Source organism: Triturus cristatus, chromosome 3_1, assembly GCF_964204655.1.
Source record: "Triturus cristatus chromosome 3_1, aTriCri1.1, whole genome shotgun sequence".
Taxonomy (NCBI): Eukaryota; Metazoa; Chordata; class Amphibia; order Caudata; family Salamandridae; genus Triturus; species Triturus cristatus.
The window spans coordinates 908,468,551-908,483,798 of NC_140583.1; the positions used below are offsets into that span (position 1 = coordinate 908,468,551).

Genomic DNA, 15,248 nt, shown 5'->3' on the forward strand with positions numbered 1-15,248 from the left:
AGGTGCCTTGGTGGGCAAAAAACAATCTACTGGAATGCAGCATAGAGTAATTTAAATGTGGCTGAGATTAGTTTAAGCAGTCCTTCCAACACTTTTTTTTATTTTCCTACACTCAAGAATGGCAGTCTATTTTAAAAGGTTCATCATGTTTTTTTATTGTACAGCAGACAAGCAAGAAGTATGTCCAGAGCCGTCTTCTCACCATTATTTTCAAATGGGCTGAGCTGTCCCTTATTTTCATAATAATCACATCACTGGCTTGGGATGGCTCACATTTTTGCTGGCTCTAACCTAACGCCATGAATTGCCAATGAAACGGGGGCTATATTGTGATTGTGTTTAAATATAATACTTATATTTACAGTTCCCCAATGATGTAAAATGCATTCTCTAATCCAAAAACGCTCCTATTCACTCTTAAAATAAATCCCATCCAGGTTAGCTCAGGAGTCTTCATGTACCATCCACCTGATCCCAGAAATGCTTCCAAATGTCTTCTGTTAGGAGATCCTAATATCCATTTAGAGAATAAAAATAATAACTAGTCAACATATCTTTTGGACACCTTACTCACGTTAGGGTTTTAAAAACTTTGAACATAACCAAAACACGTTGAAGTCCTTTCTTTTATGATGTTGTCTCAAGGTATTTAGCTCTCATTCGTGTCCTCTGTGACACTCTTGTATTGAACAGCATTTTAACGAATTCAGACATTACCATATTTTTACTTTGGTAAAATGAAAGCAGGAAAATAATTTTCACTACTTCTACAGAATTTAGAAGATGCATCAGTGAGGGCAAGAGTCAGTGCCTGAATAGTCTATGCCTTAGAAGTAGAACAATTGGATATATATTTTTTATAGTGTATCTTTTGCGCAGTTGTAGCACATGGGTTCCTCCCAATTAATCACAGAGATCTTTTGTTTTTGACTACCCAGTTGTGGACATTTACTGTGAGTGAGGCTCACTGAGTCTCACTCACTGTAAATTCTGTGGAAATGGACTGCTACTGCCAGTGTCTGCCTTTTAAGATAAGGCATGTTGCTGTACTTCTCGGGTAAAATGCTTTGGGCTGGTTCCAAGGAAACATGTCCGCTCACAGACGTTCATACATATGGGAGCTGAGCATGTAAATCTACCGTCAAGCTCAGCCATGTACCTGTGCACAAATAGCCTGCCTCAGAAGGGACACTTTAGGGATTGGTGCTGACCTGGTGTAGGCCTATAATGATTACTGAAATGCATGTGTGCTTTACTGATTTACACATTATGAGCAAAATCTGTCCCACAGCAGTTTCATACTTCTTAGTCCTAGAAATACTAGTCACTTCTCTCTCCTAGGGTAAAAATATAACTCGAGCGCAAACCCAAAATCTCTTTTGTGATATTTTTACTCCTTAAGGTACTTTGAGAATTGTCATATCTCCCTGGTTCATCCCATAATCAAATTCCAGGACTTTGTCCCCCCAGATTTGGCCAAGAAGCAAAATCAACGGCCATTTAAGTAGGACTTGTCAAACCTTCATGAGTTGGTAGTATCTATACATTTGATCTTAGTTGTAGGAATGGATTTAATATAAGTATTTAAGTTTTCAAAGGAGATAATTACCTTCAGTGGTGGGTAATCCTCAATTAGCAGGTGATCTGTAATCAAACCCAGGTTTGCTTTTACAACTTTCTCTAATAAAGAAGGGATATCTGTCGCCCTTGATCTAAGTCTGAGGCCCTTATCCTTACTGGCCAGATTAACAACTCCTTTCAGCACAGCAGATTGATGTCTTATTGGCCAGTTAGAAAACACTTCAATAGAGTTATGGTCACTGTAAGCACTGGTGACAGTACTCCGCCGTGGCTCCAAACAAGGCCAAATCGCTTGATAAGAAAACATAGGGCCAGATTCACAAAGATAAACCTAGTGGTTTGGTCTAAACCTAGACAAAACGTCTAAGCTTACGACTTAGGAAATTCACAAAGGGCATTTACAAGTACTAACTTTATGTATGCCCTGGGTGCGGACATAAAGATAGTACTCGTAAAGGCTCTTTGTGACTTCCCAAAGTCATAAACCTAGAAGTTTGGTCTAAGTTTATACCAAACTTCTAATTTTCCCTTTGTGAATCTGGCTCATAGTCTAAAGTGCCTTATCCCCACTCTATAAAGGTCAGAATATGTCGTTCTTGGTTTCCCCCTTTGTCCGCCAAGTTACAGAGATTCATAGCCAACAGATACTTTCAAAGTAATTATCCTCAATTATCAGCCAAATGACTGGACACAACTGGGGCTGCCACCATAAAGGGTTGGATAGAACATCAAACGGACAGAGTTTGGCATTAAATTCCCAACATATTATCACTAAGAACCTATCTCATATGCATTCATCTCTAACTGTCAGAATTTCAATGGCAATCAACAGAACCTTAATATGGTAGCCATGTTTAACCAACGTATCATAAACATGGATCAGAAAGTAATTAAAACAACTGGATTGAACAATCCACAAAAACCTGAATTCCTGAATGGTTACATGATATGAGGCTAATGGCAAATAGCCTGGACATCCATACCATGATTGCGAGCCACACCCCGAGGTCTTCCCCCAACAGAATAGGTAGCTGGGATGATAAAAGATTCATACCCATCCCAACGTAACTCCCCGTTACACAAGCTTACTGCAACATTACACTGTTATATATATTAAGACAGCTACGTCAGTTTGAATATTCCAGTTTGAAGCTCAGTACAGGATATTAGGGACATCTGATGGACAGGAAATGGGCCCACATCACAGACTTTTCCTCCATGCTGGTAAATCTGTGTCAATATTTGCATCACCCCCCACCAATTTCTTACCATCAGACCCCACTCAATCCTGTTCCTTCATGCCTTATAGGGCACTGAATCTGATAGAGGTAGGTAGAATTGAAGTCAGTGCTATGGCCTCAGGAACCTCATGCCTAGGAGGTAACCCCCCCCCCAACAGACTGAAACACGGCAAAATGACGATAAAAAACAACCTAGTGGTAGGGCAGTTATACGGTTGTTCCTAAGGAGGCTACTCACATGATGAGAGTGCAGCAGAATTAGGCACTCAGCCAGAGCCAGATTCCTGAAGTTAATAACCACACAGTCCTCAGTCAACTGCTTACATGATGGACCAAGCCATCCCACCCTTCTAACTAATAAAATATTATTGTATTCCACATAGCCAGAGTTCATGTTTTTGTAGAGCCAATGCTCATTTTATTTTTTAAATTGGCCAAGACAACAACATATTGACTGAATTCAGGAGGGAGATTAAAACAAGTGGATTAGCAAATGAGGTACTTAAGCCACGTGGCATATTGCTTACATTAAATGCTGATTCTAAGCTCATAATTATTTCTGCTAAAGGGGCAATATTGGCTTGGATTAAATCCTTAAGTTTATCAAATAGTTGGTCCCATATTGCAGAACAAACACAACAGGCTGGCCCAGATGAAACACTGGCCAACAGATCCTTGGGCCCCTTTCGCTTCAGTTTTGGATTTGTTGTCAGTATCCTTGTCCTTAAAGCACCCAATGGTCCTTATATGCCATTTCCCTTTGGTGGATGGGCCTTCGTCCGGTGATCGATTAAAAGCCTGAGGAAGCTTTTGTAGTACTTGGAAATAAACAACACTTTAAAAAAAAAAACTGCATTTAGCTGTACCTTCAGCCTACTTAACAGATAATGCAAACACTTTAGATGGGCCTCTAGCAGCTTCAGAATAAGAGGCAGACAGTTCACTGGGAGAAGGATCACCTTGCTCCAGAGATAATCATCTCTCCTCCAAGTCAATTTCTTTTGCAATAACTCCTACCGCTCTGGCCAAAAATGAGTCAAGTGTGGTACCAGAATGTGAGTATGGGGGTCCTATTCTCTTGTCTCTGGCATTTTCTGCTTCCCCATCTTAACCACTCTGGTGCCGAAAAATTGTCACTGGCATGTAAAAAAAAGCAAAAGGGAGGGGACAATGATGTTTCAAAATGTTCTGGTGACTAATAGTGTTTAAGATTTACCAAATAAAGAGAGTGGGCCCAGCCCAACCTTTAACAGACAGTGATGGGCGAAGAAGGGCACGGTCTCGGTCAAATCTAGGCTCAAGCATGCACCCAGGAGTGTCTGGCGAGACCCGCAGGAGTTCGTCTGTGCTATGTAGTACAACAACCAGCTGAGCTCCTCCTCTTGGGCATGCAGGCTGTGGCAGGGCAATATGGGACTTGCAGTCCCCTCCGGGTATGTTGGCATATCCTGTGCCCGAGGGAGCCTTTCTGCACTATGTAGTACAACAACCAGCTGGTCATCTCCTCTCGGCCGTGCAGGCTGTTGCAGGGCAATATGGGGCTTGTAGTACCCTCCAGGCATGTTGGCGTTCCTGCCCCCGTGTGAGTCCTTCAGCTCTATGTAGCACAACAATCAGCTGGGCTCCTCCTCTCGGGCTGTGAAGACTGTGGCAGGGTAATATGGGACTTGCAGTCCTGTCCAGGCGTGTTTTAAATTTAACAACAAAACAAGACCAAATTACAAAAATCCAAAGAGTAGAACTGGTGTTAAGAATTTTTAAAGACTGAACAGTAAAATTGCGCTTAGAAGCATAGAGCTAGGTTATATGTTGCAACCACGCACTCCCCAACCACGCATGCCTGAACAATGTGGTCTTAACAACGACCAAGTCTTAACCACTCATGCCTTTACCATGCATGCCTTTGCAACAAATTTAGTTGTAATGGCATATTTGGTAACTGCATGTGAGTGCCCTGAATGCAACCCCAGGCCTAAATGCACCCAGCCCCCCCGCCCTGAATCCTAAAAGCGGACCCCAGCCCTAAATACAAACCTCAGCCCAGCCCTGAAAACACACCAGCCTCCTAGCGCCCTGAGCCCTAAAACCCGGCCCCCAGCCTTTCTAATTGACCCTGACCCCTCCCCTGCCATGAGCCCTAAAACCTTCACTATATCCCCAGCTGTAAAAGGTACCCTCTCCCCCATCCCGAAGCCCTAAAACAGGGCCCTGCATACTACCCAGCCCTCCACCCTGAGCCCTAAAACCGGCCACCCCGCCTTTAAAGTACCCAGACCATCCGCCCTGAGTGCTAAAACTCTTAAATGTTCCCCAACATAATTAATAAAAGATTTTAAAAAGTTCCCCGGCATAAATAATTACAAAATAAAACTCACTAAGCCGTTCTTCATCCAGGAAAGAAGTCAACTCCTACTTACAGCCCCGTTTGACCCTCCGCCCACGTCTAAAGCACTAACTACCACTAACCATCTAAACCACGCATTTGCGTGTAAAAGCCATATGCGTTGTTTAGACATGCATGGTTCTGCCTGTGTTGTTTAGCCACGCATTGTATAGGCTGTATGGTTTAGGCTGTTTCCCATGAAGCATTAACTGGAGAGATCTGGTTGAGCTGGACTGGATCAAACCCAAAAGTTCAGGCCGACAGCAATGTAGCAGTGGTTGGATATAGTTCCAGATTAGTCCAGCTGAAGTTTTATCTACTCAGGTTTTGTGCGAAGCATCCTGTTTCCTGAGGATAAGTTTGCCAGGTGCAAGGAGCAGCATGCAAAGAGCAGGACAGGTGTTGCAAATGGACGGGCTGCAACCTTGCGGTGAGAATAGACAATGCTTACTCTGCGAAGATAAGAAATTGCTGCAGCTTGCACTGATTCTCTGTGTAAGTGGTGCGGTTCCAGAGGAAATTGGCCCATTCATGAAGAGCTTAAAAGCTTGACTTTAAGAGCTTAAAAACCACTTCTAAGGGCCCAGGACACAAAAAGAACCTCTTGCATGTCAGGAGCACAGTGTAATTGAGTCCAGGAGCTGTGGAAGCCTGTTATGTTCCTCAGGCTCAGATCAGGAGGCCATCAAACTAGCCCTTTGAGTCCCTCTGGGGTCCTGGTTTTAAGAGTTCCAGGTTTAGTTCTTACCCGCCCAGGAAAGAGGGCAGCATGTCGGCATAACAAGTCAGCAGATCATTCAGAATAGGAGTCCAGCAGTGGTAATCCTTTCAGCAGCACAGCAGTCGTTCTTCCTGGCAGAGTAGCCACAGGCCGAGAGGTATACTGAAGTGTGGTGCCTGAGGTCCAGTACTTATACCCAGTTGTGCCTTTAACGTGGGGGAAAACTTCAAAGACATGCCTTTGAAGTGCACAGAGGTCCACCCTTCCTGGCCGAGCTCCAGACTCACTACTGGGTGATATGAGGCCCTTTGTCTGGGGACAGGACATATCCTACTTAGGTGTAAGTGAGACTGGGTCCAGCTCCTCCCTCCAATCCTTCCAGGATGGCCCATCAAGTCACACTTAAGCTCTCATTGTTTGTGGCTGTGTAGGGGGAACACACAAAGCCTAACGGTCAATCACCTCAGACATGTGATCAGAGACAGACAGCAGAGCAGGCATCAAATGACTAAAGTAAGAACATTTCAACTCTCTAAAAGTGGCATTTTAAGAATTGCAAATTAAAATTCGACTTCACCATAAGTGTGGATTTTACATTGTGATTCCAGAGACACCAAATCTGAAAAGTCCATATCTTCACAATTCGGAATTACACATATAAAATGTAATAAGGTAATCATAATGTTATCCTATGGGAGAGATAGGCCTTACAGTAGTGAAAAACGAATTTTGGAGTTTTTCACTACCAAGGACATGTACAACTTAAAAGTACATGCCCTGCTTCTTAAATACATTGTACCCTGCCCTCTGGGCTGTCCAAAGCCGACCCACGGTGTGACTTACAAATTAAAAAGGAAGGTTTAGGGTTGACAAAAGGTTTATTATGCCAGGTCAAAATGACAGTGTAAACTGCACACACAGGATCTGCAATGGCATGCCTGAGACATGGCTAGAGGGCTACTTAAGTGGGTGGCACAAGCAGTGCTGCAGGCCCACTAGCAGCATTAAAGGCCCTGGGCACATGTAGTGCACTTTTCTAGGGACTTCTAAGTAAATTAAATATGCTAATTGTGTATGAGCCAGTATTACCATGTTTAGAAAAGAAGAGAGAGCACCTGTACTTTAGCACTGGTTTGCAGTGGTAAAGTGCTCAGATTCCTAAGGCCAACATAAACGAGGTCAGAAAAAGTAGTGGTGTAAAGTTTGGGAGTGACCCTGCAGTGAAAGCCATTTTCGAAAACTAGTAACATACTTTCTTACAGCTATCATTACATGTAGAAAATATTTCAGCTCCCAAACACACATACCAAATGTGGAACTACAAATAGGAGAGTTGTTCTTTAAACTTACAAATTCAGTACTAAGCTCCTCCAATTCTGAGATCCCAAAGTGCGTGAATTAAGCAATGTAATATGCATCCAAGGTTGTAAGAGCTAAAATTAGCAATCGTGAATGTCCTAACACCAACCTTGTATTGCACTGAGGGAGCAAGCATGTGCAACTCTATTCAGGGTTTTACAAGAGTGGGGCATTATTGGGAATATTTATGCAAGTTATGCATGTGCCTATGCAAAGATTGTAGGCTATTCCCTGGGGCTGTTTCTTAAGGCTATATGAGGTAAGCATTTCCCACCCAGTCCAGCCATGAAACAGCCACCACCCTACAGTTTTTCTCCTCCGTACAGTCCATTAATGTTTGCATCACTTTCAAGGATGTAAGAATATGACTTCAAAAGTTCTAGTTTTGGTACCATCTCATATGTCTTACTTTCACACTTCATTGATGAAAAGATATATGTATTGTATAATTTATCATTTAAAAATATGCTTTCAATAATTGTATGTCATTTTCATTAAAATATTCCTTAGGAAAAACGAAAGACTCCAGGCGTGCCAAATGGCACAGCAACTCATGGAGAGTGTGAAGAACATGAAGGCCACAGCGGACCAGAGCTACAGAGAACTGGAAGGTTAGTGGCACTAAAATCCAAATGTTTGATAAAGAAGCAAAAGTAAATCTAAATCAGTTCATCCAACTTTTTCTGTCATACCAATGTCCTTACAAAAAAAGGTCATTGTAATTCTGAAAACAATGAGAGCATTAGGGAGTCCAGTGACACATAGAGGGGCCGATTCCGATCCTGGAAAAATTTTCCCCGTACGAATCGTATCTGGAGTTTTTTCCGACCGAATCGTACAAGTCCCGTACAAACGGGCAAGTACGATTCGTATGGGAAAAAGTCCATACGAATCGCATTGGGAAAATTCCCCCACACGTCCTCGGGTCTGGAAAAGTCTCCGACACGTCCCCGGACATTTTTACGTACAAATGGTAAAACTGAAGTCCGAATGCGCAAGTACGATCCGTCCCATCCGTCCGATTGTACAACTGTATGGAAAAAAGACCGTCCAGAGCGAACTCCCATACCAACCATGGAGATGTCCAAACAGGTGCCCGGTACGCGCTGAACACCCCCCCAGCCCCCCCGTGTGTATGTGCCGTAGTCCCAGCCCCCCCGTGTGTATGCGCCGTACCCCCAGCCCCCCGCGTATGTACGGAGCGTACCCCCAGCACCCCGTCTGTACGGAGCGTGCCCCCAGCACCCCGTATGTACGGAGCGTACCACCACCACCATATGTGCAGTGCGGACCCCCAGTGCTACGTGCTGGGGGTCCGCACTGTACATACGTGGGTGGGGGTAGGCTCTGTACATACGGGGGTGGGGGTACGCTCCGTACATACGGGGTGCTGGGTGTACGCTCCGTACATACGGGGTGCTGGGGGTACGCTCCGTACATACGGGGTGCTGGGGGTACGCTCCGTACATACGGGGGGCGGGGGGGTACGGCGCGTACCGGGCCCCCTAATCAGCTCTCATCACCGCGTACTTAGCTTTTCCGGCACTTTTTGGGTGCCGTAAAAATTTTCCCATCCGGACTGCAGTCGGTACGAATCGTACTTGCTGGTACGTAAAAACATGCCTAACTCCATCCGGACGTCACGTCCGCGGTGTCCCGGATCACATTCGGATGTATTTTACTGTCGGTCGGTGTTTTTTCCGACTCGTACGGAAATGGTGTTTCCGTACGAATCGTACTTGCAAGTTTGTATGGTTTTTTTCCCGGGTATGAGTCGGACGGAGAAAACGCTCCGACCGACGGTTTGTACCCGGTTTTTCCAGGATCGGAATCGGCCCCAGAATGTTACCTTTCCAAACTCATGACTAAAGTAGAAGCTCACTTTTTTGTCAGGGTGTGGAAAAATGGTCATAGGCAAATTGAGATGCAAACCATGGAATGCACAGTAGAATCTGCTCGCTCATACTGGATGATGAAAAGGGCCCTACAAGTTAAAGGATGTAGGTGAGACCAAAGATCTACCAGAAAGAAGGACGTACAGAAAGAGCAATCGGTCATAAAGAATCAAATAAATAACTGTAGTTAAAAATCTGAGAAAACCCTACAGACTACCCTTAGGGCATGCTCTATATGTTACACTTTACCATTCCATAATCATGAAAAGACCTGCTTAAGATTCATTGCTGTTTCTCTCAAAATAGTGCCTATTAAATTTAGGTTACTAAATTGACTCTTCTCAGACACATACAATCAATAAGCACATTAATTAAATGCCACTGAAGGTGGTATTCCAGTCAGAATATGAAGGTATGCAATATTCCTGACAATTGTCTGTTGAAAAATAATAGGAAGTTGAAGGATCATATTGAATATTCTTAGGTCTGTTGATTAAAGCGAAAAATGATAAGGGTCTGACAGGATTCCAAACAGCAATCTCAGATTAGTTATCTTGTCTGCCCCCAACATGAGACTAACACTAGAGTCAAAACCAAAGTATCTAAATAAACATACATTAATTCAAATGTGCAATGATGTTTAAAATGAAAGATCTTCACTTGTATACTTACATGAGAAAGATAACTTAGGAATTTAAATGGCTGTAAATTTCCAATGGTCTGTGAACCAGTGGTTTTGGCAATCTTGTAGGCAAATTGATATTCTGCTACTCATACCGAGAATTGATGTATTTGCATTGTTTCCTTCTCAGGTTATTTGGAGGACTGGTCATGGATGTGAAAAGAAAAGCCCCATACTTCTGGAGTGACTTTAAAGATGCTTTCAGTTTACAGTGTTTGGCCTCCTTTCTGTTTCTCTACTGTGCTTGCATGTCTCCAGTTATCACATTTGGAGGCTTACTCGGAGAGGCAACTGAAGGTCGTATAGTATGTGTTATAGCTTTACGTGCATTTCAAAATATAGACATTTTGTATTTTTCTTTTTGAACTAGATACTGGGTTTTACAGCATGAATGAAGACATGAAGGTCCCAAATCACAAGGGTAAAATTAGACCTGAAGGTCTTAGGTCTAAAGTTAGAATTAAGGTCTAAGTTTACCTTTGTGAATTAGGCCCTAAGATAGTAACATGGTTACCGATTAATGTGCAATAATAAGTAAATAATGTAATTGTTCAAATGAAACTCAGTACAGTTTGACACTGTCTATCCTAAAGAGAGAAATGAAAACATTCAACCGTTCTTTCCCACCGCAGAGTGCGATAGAATCTCTGTTCGGAGCCTCCATGACGGGAATCGCCTACTGTCTGTTTGGAGGACAACCTTTAACCATTCTGGGGAGCACGGGACCAGTGCTGGTGTTTGAAAAGATTTTATTCAAATTTTGCAAGTAAGTTAAAATAATTTCTGCATTTAGATTGTAAATGGTTTGAATCTGGCCGAAACAAAAGAACGGATGTGATGTTACACATTTTAAGGTAGAAAGGCAGTTTTATTTATTGCGCTTTTTGTTATGCAGAATCAATTACAGAACACAAGGTCAGAGCAGGTCCAGTGTTTTATTTTTTTATACATATAGGTGCTCCACAAGTGCTTTTAATCCTGGCTTACTAAGTTACAGATTGTGTAATTGAGATGCTTAAAGCACACCAATGTGTGTTAATCACTTTCAAACACAGTTGCTACAGCAATTGTTCTGCGGTAAATTATATCAAAGAGTGCCATGGAGACGTTCTCTGTTTGACTATGCATTAACAATTCATAATCTTCAGGTTGTTTGATTGTGGTGCTGAAATAAATACTAAGGGGTCAGAAAAATTAATATATAGTCAATGAATTTGTATTCCATTCTTGCCTAAGATGTTTTTCAAATACATATGCATCTGGTGATTGGGAACAATTCATTTATTTCAGATTTACATTTATCCCTGGTAGAGTGGAAAATGGGGATTAAAATACATGGTTTACTAGCATCAGGGCTAACCTCTGCCTCCAACTTTTTAATGCCATAGATCTTTGCCTTGTTTTAGAGAAGAATAAAGCACTGCATCATGTAAATTATTGTCACAATCAATGATCTAATTGTTAGTCAATAATGAGAGTTGGTAAAGGTTTAAAGGGTTTTATTAATAAAATCTTTTTAGTAGATTATCTTTATTGCAAATCAGTTGTTAATTCAGATTAATCTCTATAGTCAATAAATGACAGAAATATAAAAATCAATATTGGTTAATCAATACATATAATAAATTCATCAAAAAGGGTGTTCCATAAAGTAAAGAACCCCCATTCTGAGAATCAGGGAAAATGAAATTAGTAAAAACCCATAAAGAGTTCTAGTCCGAGAGAGTGAGAAAAAGCATAACGCTCCAGCATTTAAATCAGCTCAATAGATCAAAAATATTGAAGTAATGTGACATAAAGTCTAGGTCAGAGAATAATGAAAAAGTGTGGAAAGAGTGGGCATATCCTACTCGAGGAACACACACTATTATATACTACACATTTGGTGAATCTTTGCAATATGTTGCTCTTCTCGTCTCACTTCAGCCATCAGCGTCCGATGCTCTCCTGGAAGCAGGATCACTACTTATCTTCTCACACCAATACAATAGTTTTCAGCCGCAACGCTACATTTGTAGCTATTTTATAACAACTACGGATTTAAGTGTGGTTTGCCTTGCTTTCTTTCCCACATATACTCTACTCTTTAGGTCTCGCATAGGCCAGCGCATGCACTGCCTCTACGAGGCATCAAGTAGTCAGCATTAGGGGTGAAACTCCACCCATTGTGTTTTTATTTGTGTTTTAGCTTGCCATTGGTTAAATCTGACATTGCTCTTTTTATGTAGCTCAATGATTGGCTGGTGGTCCCAAACGTCACTTCCGTTCTGCTTCCGTTTTGCAGGAAGCAGCACCGACCAACTACAGTTTAGTTCCACAGCTGGCTGTTATCTATTCATTTAGGGACTACTTGTTTTTTAATCCGCTTTCACTTTCAAACCAGGGACAATGGCGGCCGTCGTCATGACTGTGCACCCGCCCTCGCCTACGGTAACTCCTCTTCCTCCTTCTGACACTGCTTTGCTTCATGTGTAGCTTCTCCCCTTCACGCGCTCAGCATGCCATGCCCTCTTTCACTTTCAAAGCAGGGACAATGGCGGCCATCGTCATGACTGTGCACTAGCCCTTGCTCTCTCTCCTATGGTAACTCCCCTTCTTCCTTCTGAAACTGCTTTGCTTCAAGAGTAGCTTCTCCCCTTCACACGCTCAGAATGCCATGTCCGCTTTCACTTTCAAATCAGGAACAATGGCGGCCGTCGTCATGACTGTGCACCCGCCCTCGCCTACGGTAACTCCCCTTCTTCCTTCTGAAAAGGCTTCCCGCCCCATGCCAAGCCTTTCATTTGCATTTCTTAACTGCACCACAGTAGCTATTAAGGTTGCTTTTCGTGCGCGCAGTTACTTTCTGTCGTTACTGCTTCCGCCCTCCCAGGTCAAAGGCAGCGTTTCCCTTGTGCATGTTTGTACACTCACTGAACACAGAACATCTGTCATCACAAAACTTATTACAATAGCACTGTTTATATAAATGGTAAATAGCCGGGGTTAATGTACAGGTTGCGGAATCTTTTGTTACAACTTTTGACTCCCTCATGCAGGTACGTCCATGCAATGAACACTGAACTTGTGTCAAGTGAAAGCAGTTTTGGCATTAATCACTTAATGTGCTATTGTTGGTTTGGTTTTGTTTTAACAAATTATCCTCCTTTTTCATTGACCCTAAAACTAAAATTAATTCCGATCAGACGTTCCGGTACATTTTAATGAAATCATGGCACACGCACTATCCAGTACAACACACAAAATGCACTGTATTTAACAGAGTGCCAACTCAATTACGGTACGCTGCATCAGTTTGGATTCTGGAGTTTGCTTACAGTACATAACCCTCCCCCGGTATTTATCCTTGTTTAATGTAACTGGCACTCCTGTAAAGCACTTCAATACCTTCGGGTCGTGTTTGTGCTATATAAAACTGGGGAAAAAAATACCAATACCACCCGCCTTTTCCCAGCGCATATCACCAGACACCACATAGCTCCGCCCCTTGCACGCTCGCTTTTATAGTACTTAATATAATAGCTCTCTTGATGTCAGTCTTATCTCCTCCCTAATCGTTTCCAAACTTAGCAATGCTGTGTGTGTAAGTAGACTGTTGCCCTGTGTTAACAGAAATGTCAGAGAGGAAGACAGTTCTTTGCTTCTGTCACTGGAGTTCATGGCACTTTCTCGGAGTGGGTAGCTGGCTGCTATACTGATAAGCTTTTAATCACAATAACCACAACTGTGAACTATGTAATACTGACCCCCTTCCCTACTCATGGCGTGCCTTTTATTTGCATTTATTAACTGGGCCGTTGGTCGCTTGTACATTTTTTGGGGTTGTTTGCTGAATATACTGACCTCAGTCACAATACCTTTTTAGCAGGGCTGCTGGTGTGTGGCAGTCACGGGGTGACCATGGCCCCGCAGTGAGGGGAAGTGGGCTCGGTATGTATTAGATGGCGCTGCAGGCCAGGAGTCAGTGTGGAGTGCACAATATACCAAACACTACCTAACTGCTAGACGGGGCACTACTTCCTGAACGCTGCTCCCGGGCCTCTGATTTTGCTGCCTGGCTCAGGGTGTGGTGGCACAGCTGTGGAGCTGCAGTCCGTGCTGGCAGCAGCTGGTCTGTTATGTTTTTTTCTTTGTATTCTGCACTGATAAACTGCACAAAAACTTCATAGTTTGGGGAGACTTTTTCATTTAAATTCTCTCTGTTGAAAATTCCATTGTTTTAAATGGTTAGCAGGTTCTACGAGGTTTAGATCATAATCGTTATCTTCTAGCTTAGCAAAGTCCTGCATTTTGCAGTTACCTACTTATACAAACGTCTATGTTGCTGTGGCTACTGAGCTCTGCTTCCATGTGCCCATATTGGAACCGTAAAGTAAAATGTTGTCAAATGCGTCATTGTGCTTATGTGCATTCGAATATATATGTCACAATCCTTCCCATCCGTCACAACTCCTGTGCATCCGTCACAACTCCTTTGCATCCGTCACAATTCCTTCAATTCCATATGCACACACAGCAGCAATCTTGGAATGTTGAGAAGGGGCAGTGGGACGCTCATGTGTGCCTGATTGTCATGATACAATTTTGGGTAAACGAAAGGCATGGGAAAAATAAATATGGAATTTACCAGGTTGCCACTGTTTTCGTGGCAATTGCGCAATACGTTCCAAACAGCTTGCAAGGGAAAACATTTTTATATCTACAGCAGTGTTTCAACAGATTTATTTCTCTAAAGCTTGTGCGAAATGTGTTCAGCGGTTTACTTACTGTAGTATGCTATAATGTGCACATTTGTTTCGGGAAATCATATAACTTTCTACTAATTTATGGAAACTTTACACATGTTTGTAAACCGTGTGTTCCTACTCTTTTCTCATATGTAGCTACGCTAACAGCGAACGTGTCCCAGTCATGCACCTTTGAGATCCATAATAAAATGCCCTAAAACCCAAAGGAATTACCCCAAAAATGCCTACATTAGTTGCCACGAGTCACACATTTACACAACTTTAATGAGCACATTACATAACTATTAGCTTAGACTACATATATTTATACCATGTTCATATTTTGTTAACTGTGCCACTGCTTGCATGCTGTTATTCATTGCCACAAAACACATCTGTGCAGTGACATTTAAATGTGCTTGAGAAAAAAACACTGTTGTTTATTCCAGCACTTTCCCTCACTACGGTGCAGTCAGTCTTTAAAGTGCAGGGTCTAAGCGTGGCCTGATAGACGGGAGGGAATGATATCACAACGACCATGTTCATCACCGGTGCAGGATCCCCTCTTTTCTTTTTCTTTTCGGGGGCGGGGGGAGAGAGGTGGATCTGTCCTTTCCTTCATGTGTTGCCACTGTTTTGTTCCTTTTCTAGATAGATGT

At 42.7% G+C, this 15,248-nt stretch overlaps 1 protein-coding gene across 7 annotated transcripts in view; it reads left to right on the forward strand.

The window, feature by feature from the left end:
- Positions 1–15,248, forward strand: part of SLC4A10 (solute carrier family 4 member 10) — a 951,410-nt gene that overhangs the window by 632,402 nt on the left and 303,760 nt on the right. For all 7 annotated transcript variants that reach the window (XM_085645437.1, XM_085645436.1, XM_085645442.1 and 4 more), the window contains exons 11-13: positions 7,796–7,896; positions 9,993–10,167; positions 10,495–10,628. In XM_085645437.1, coding sequence (XP_085501563.1) covers positions 7,796–7,896; positions 9,993–10,167; positions 10,495–10,628 — 410 coding nt within the window. The remainder of the gene's footprint in view (positions 1–7,795; positions 7,897–9,992; positions 10,168–10,494; positions 10,629–15,248) is intronic.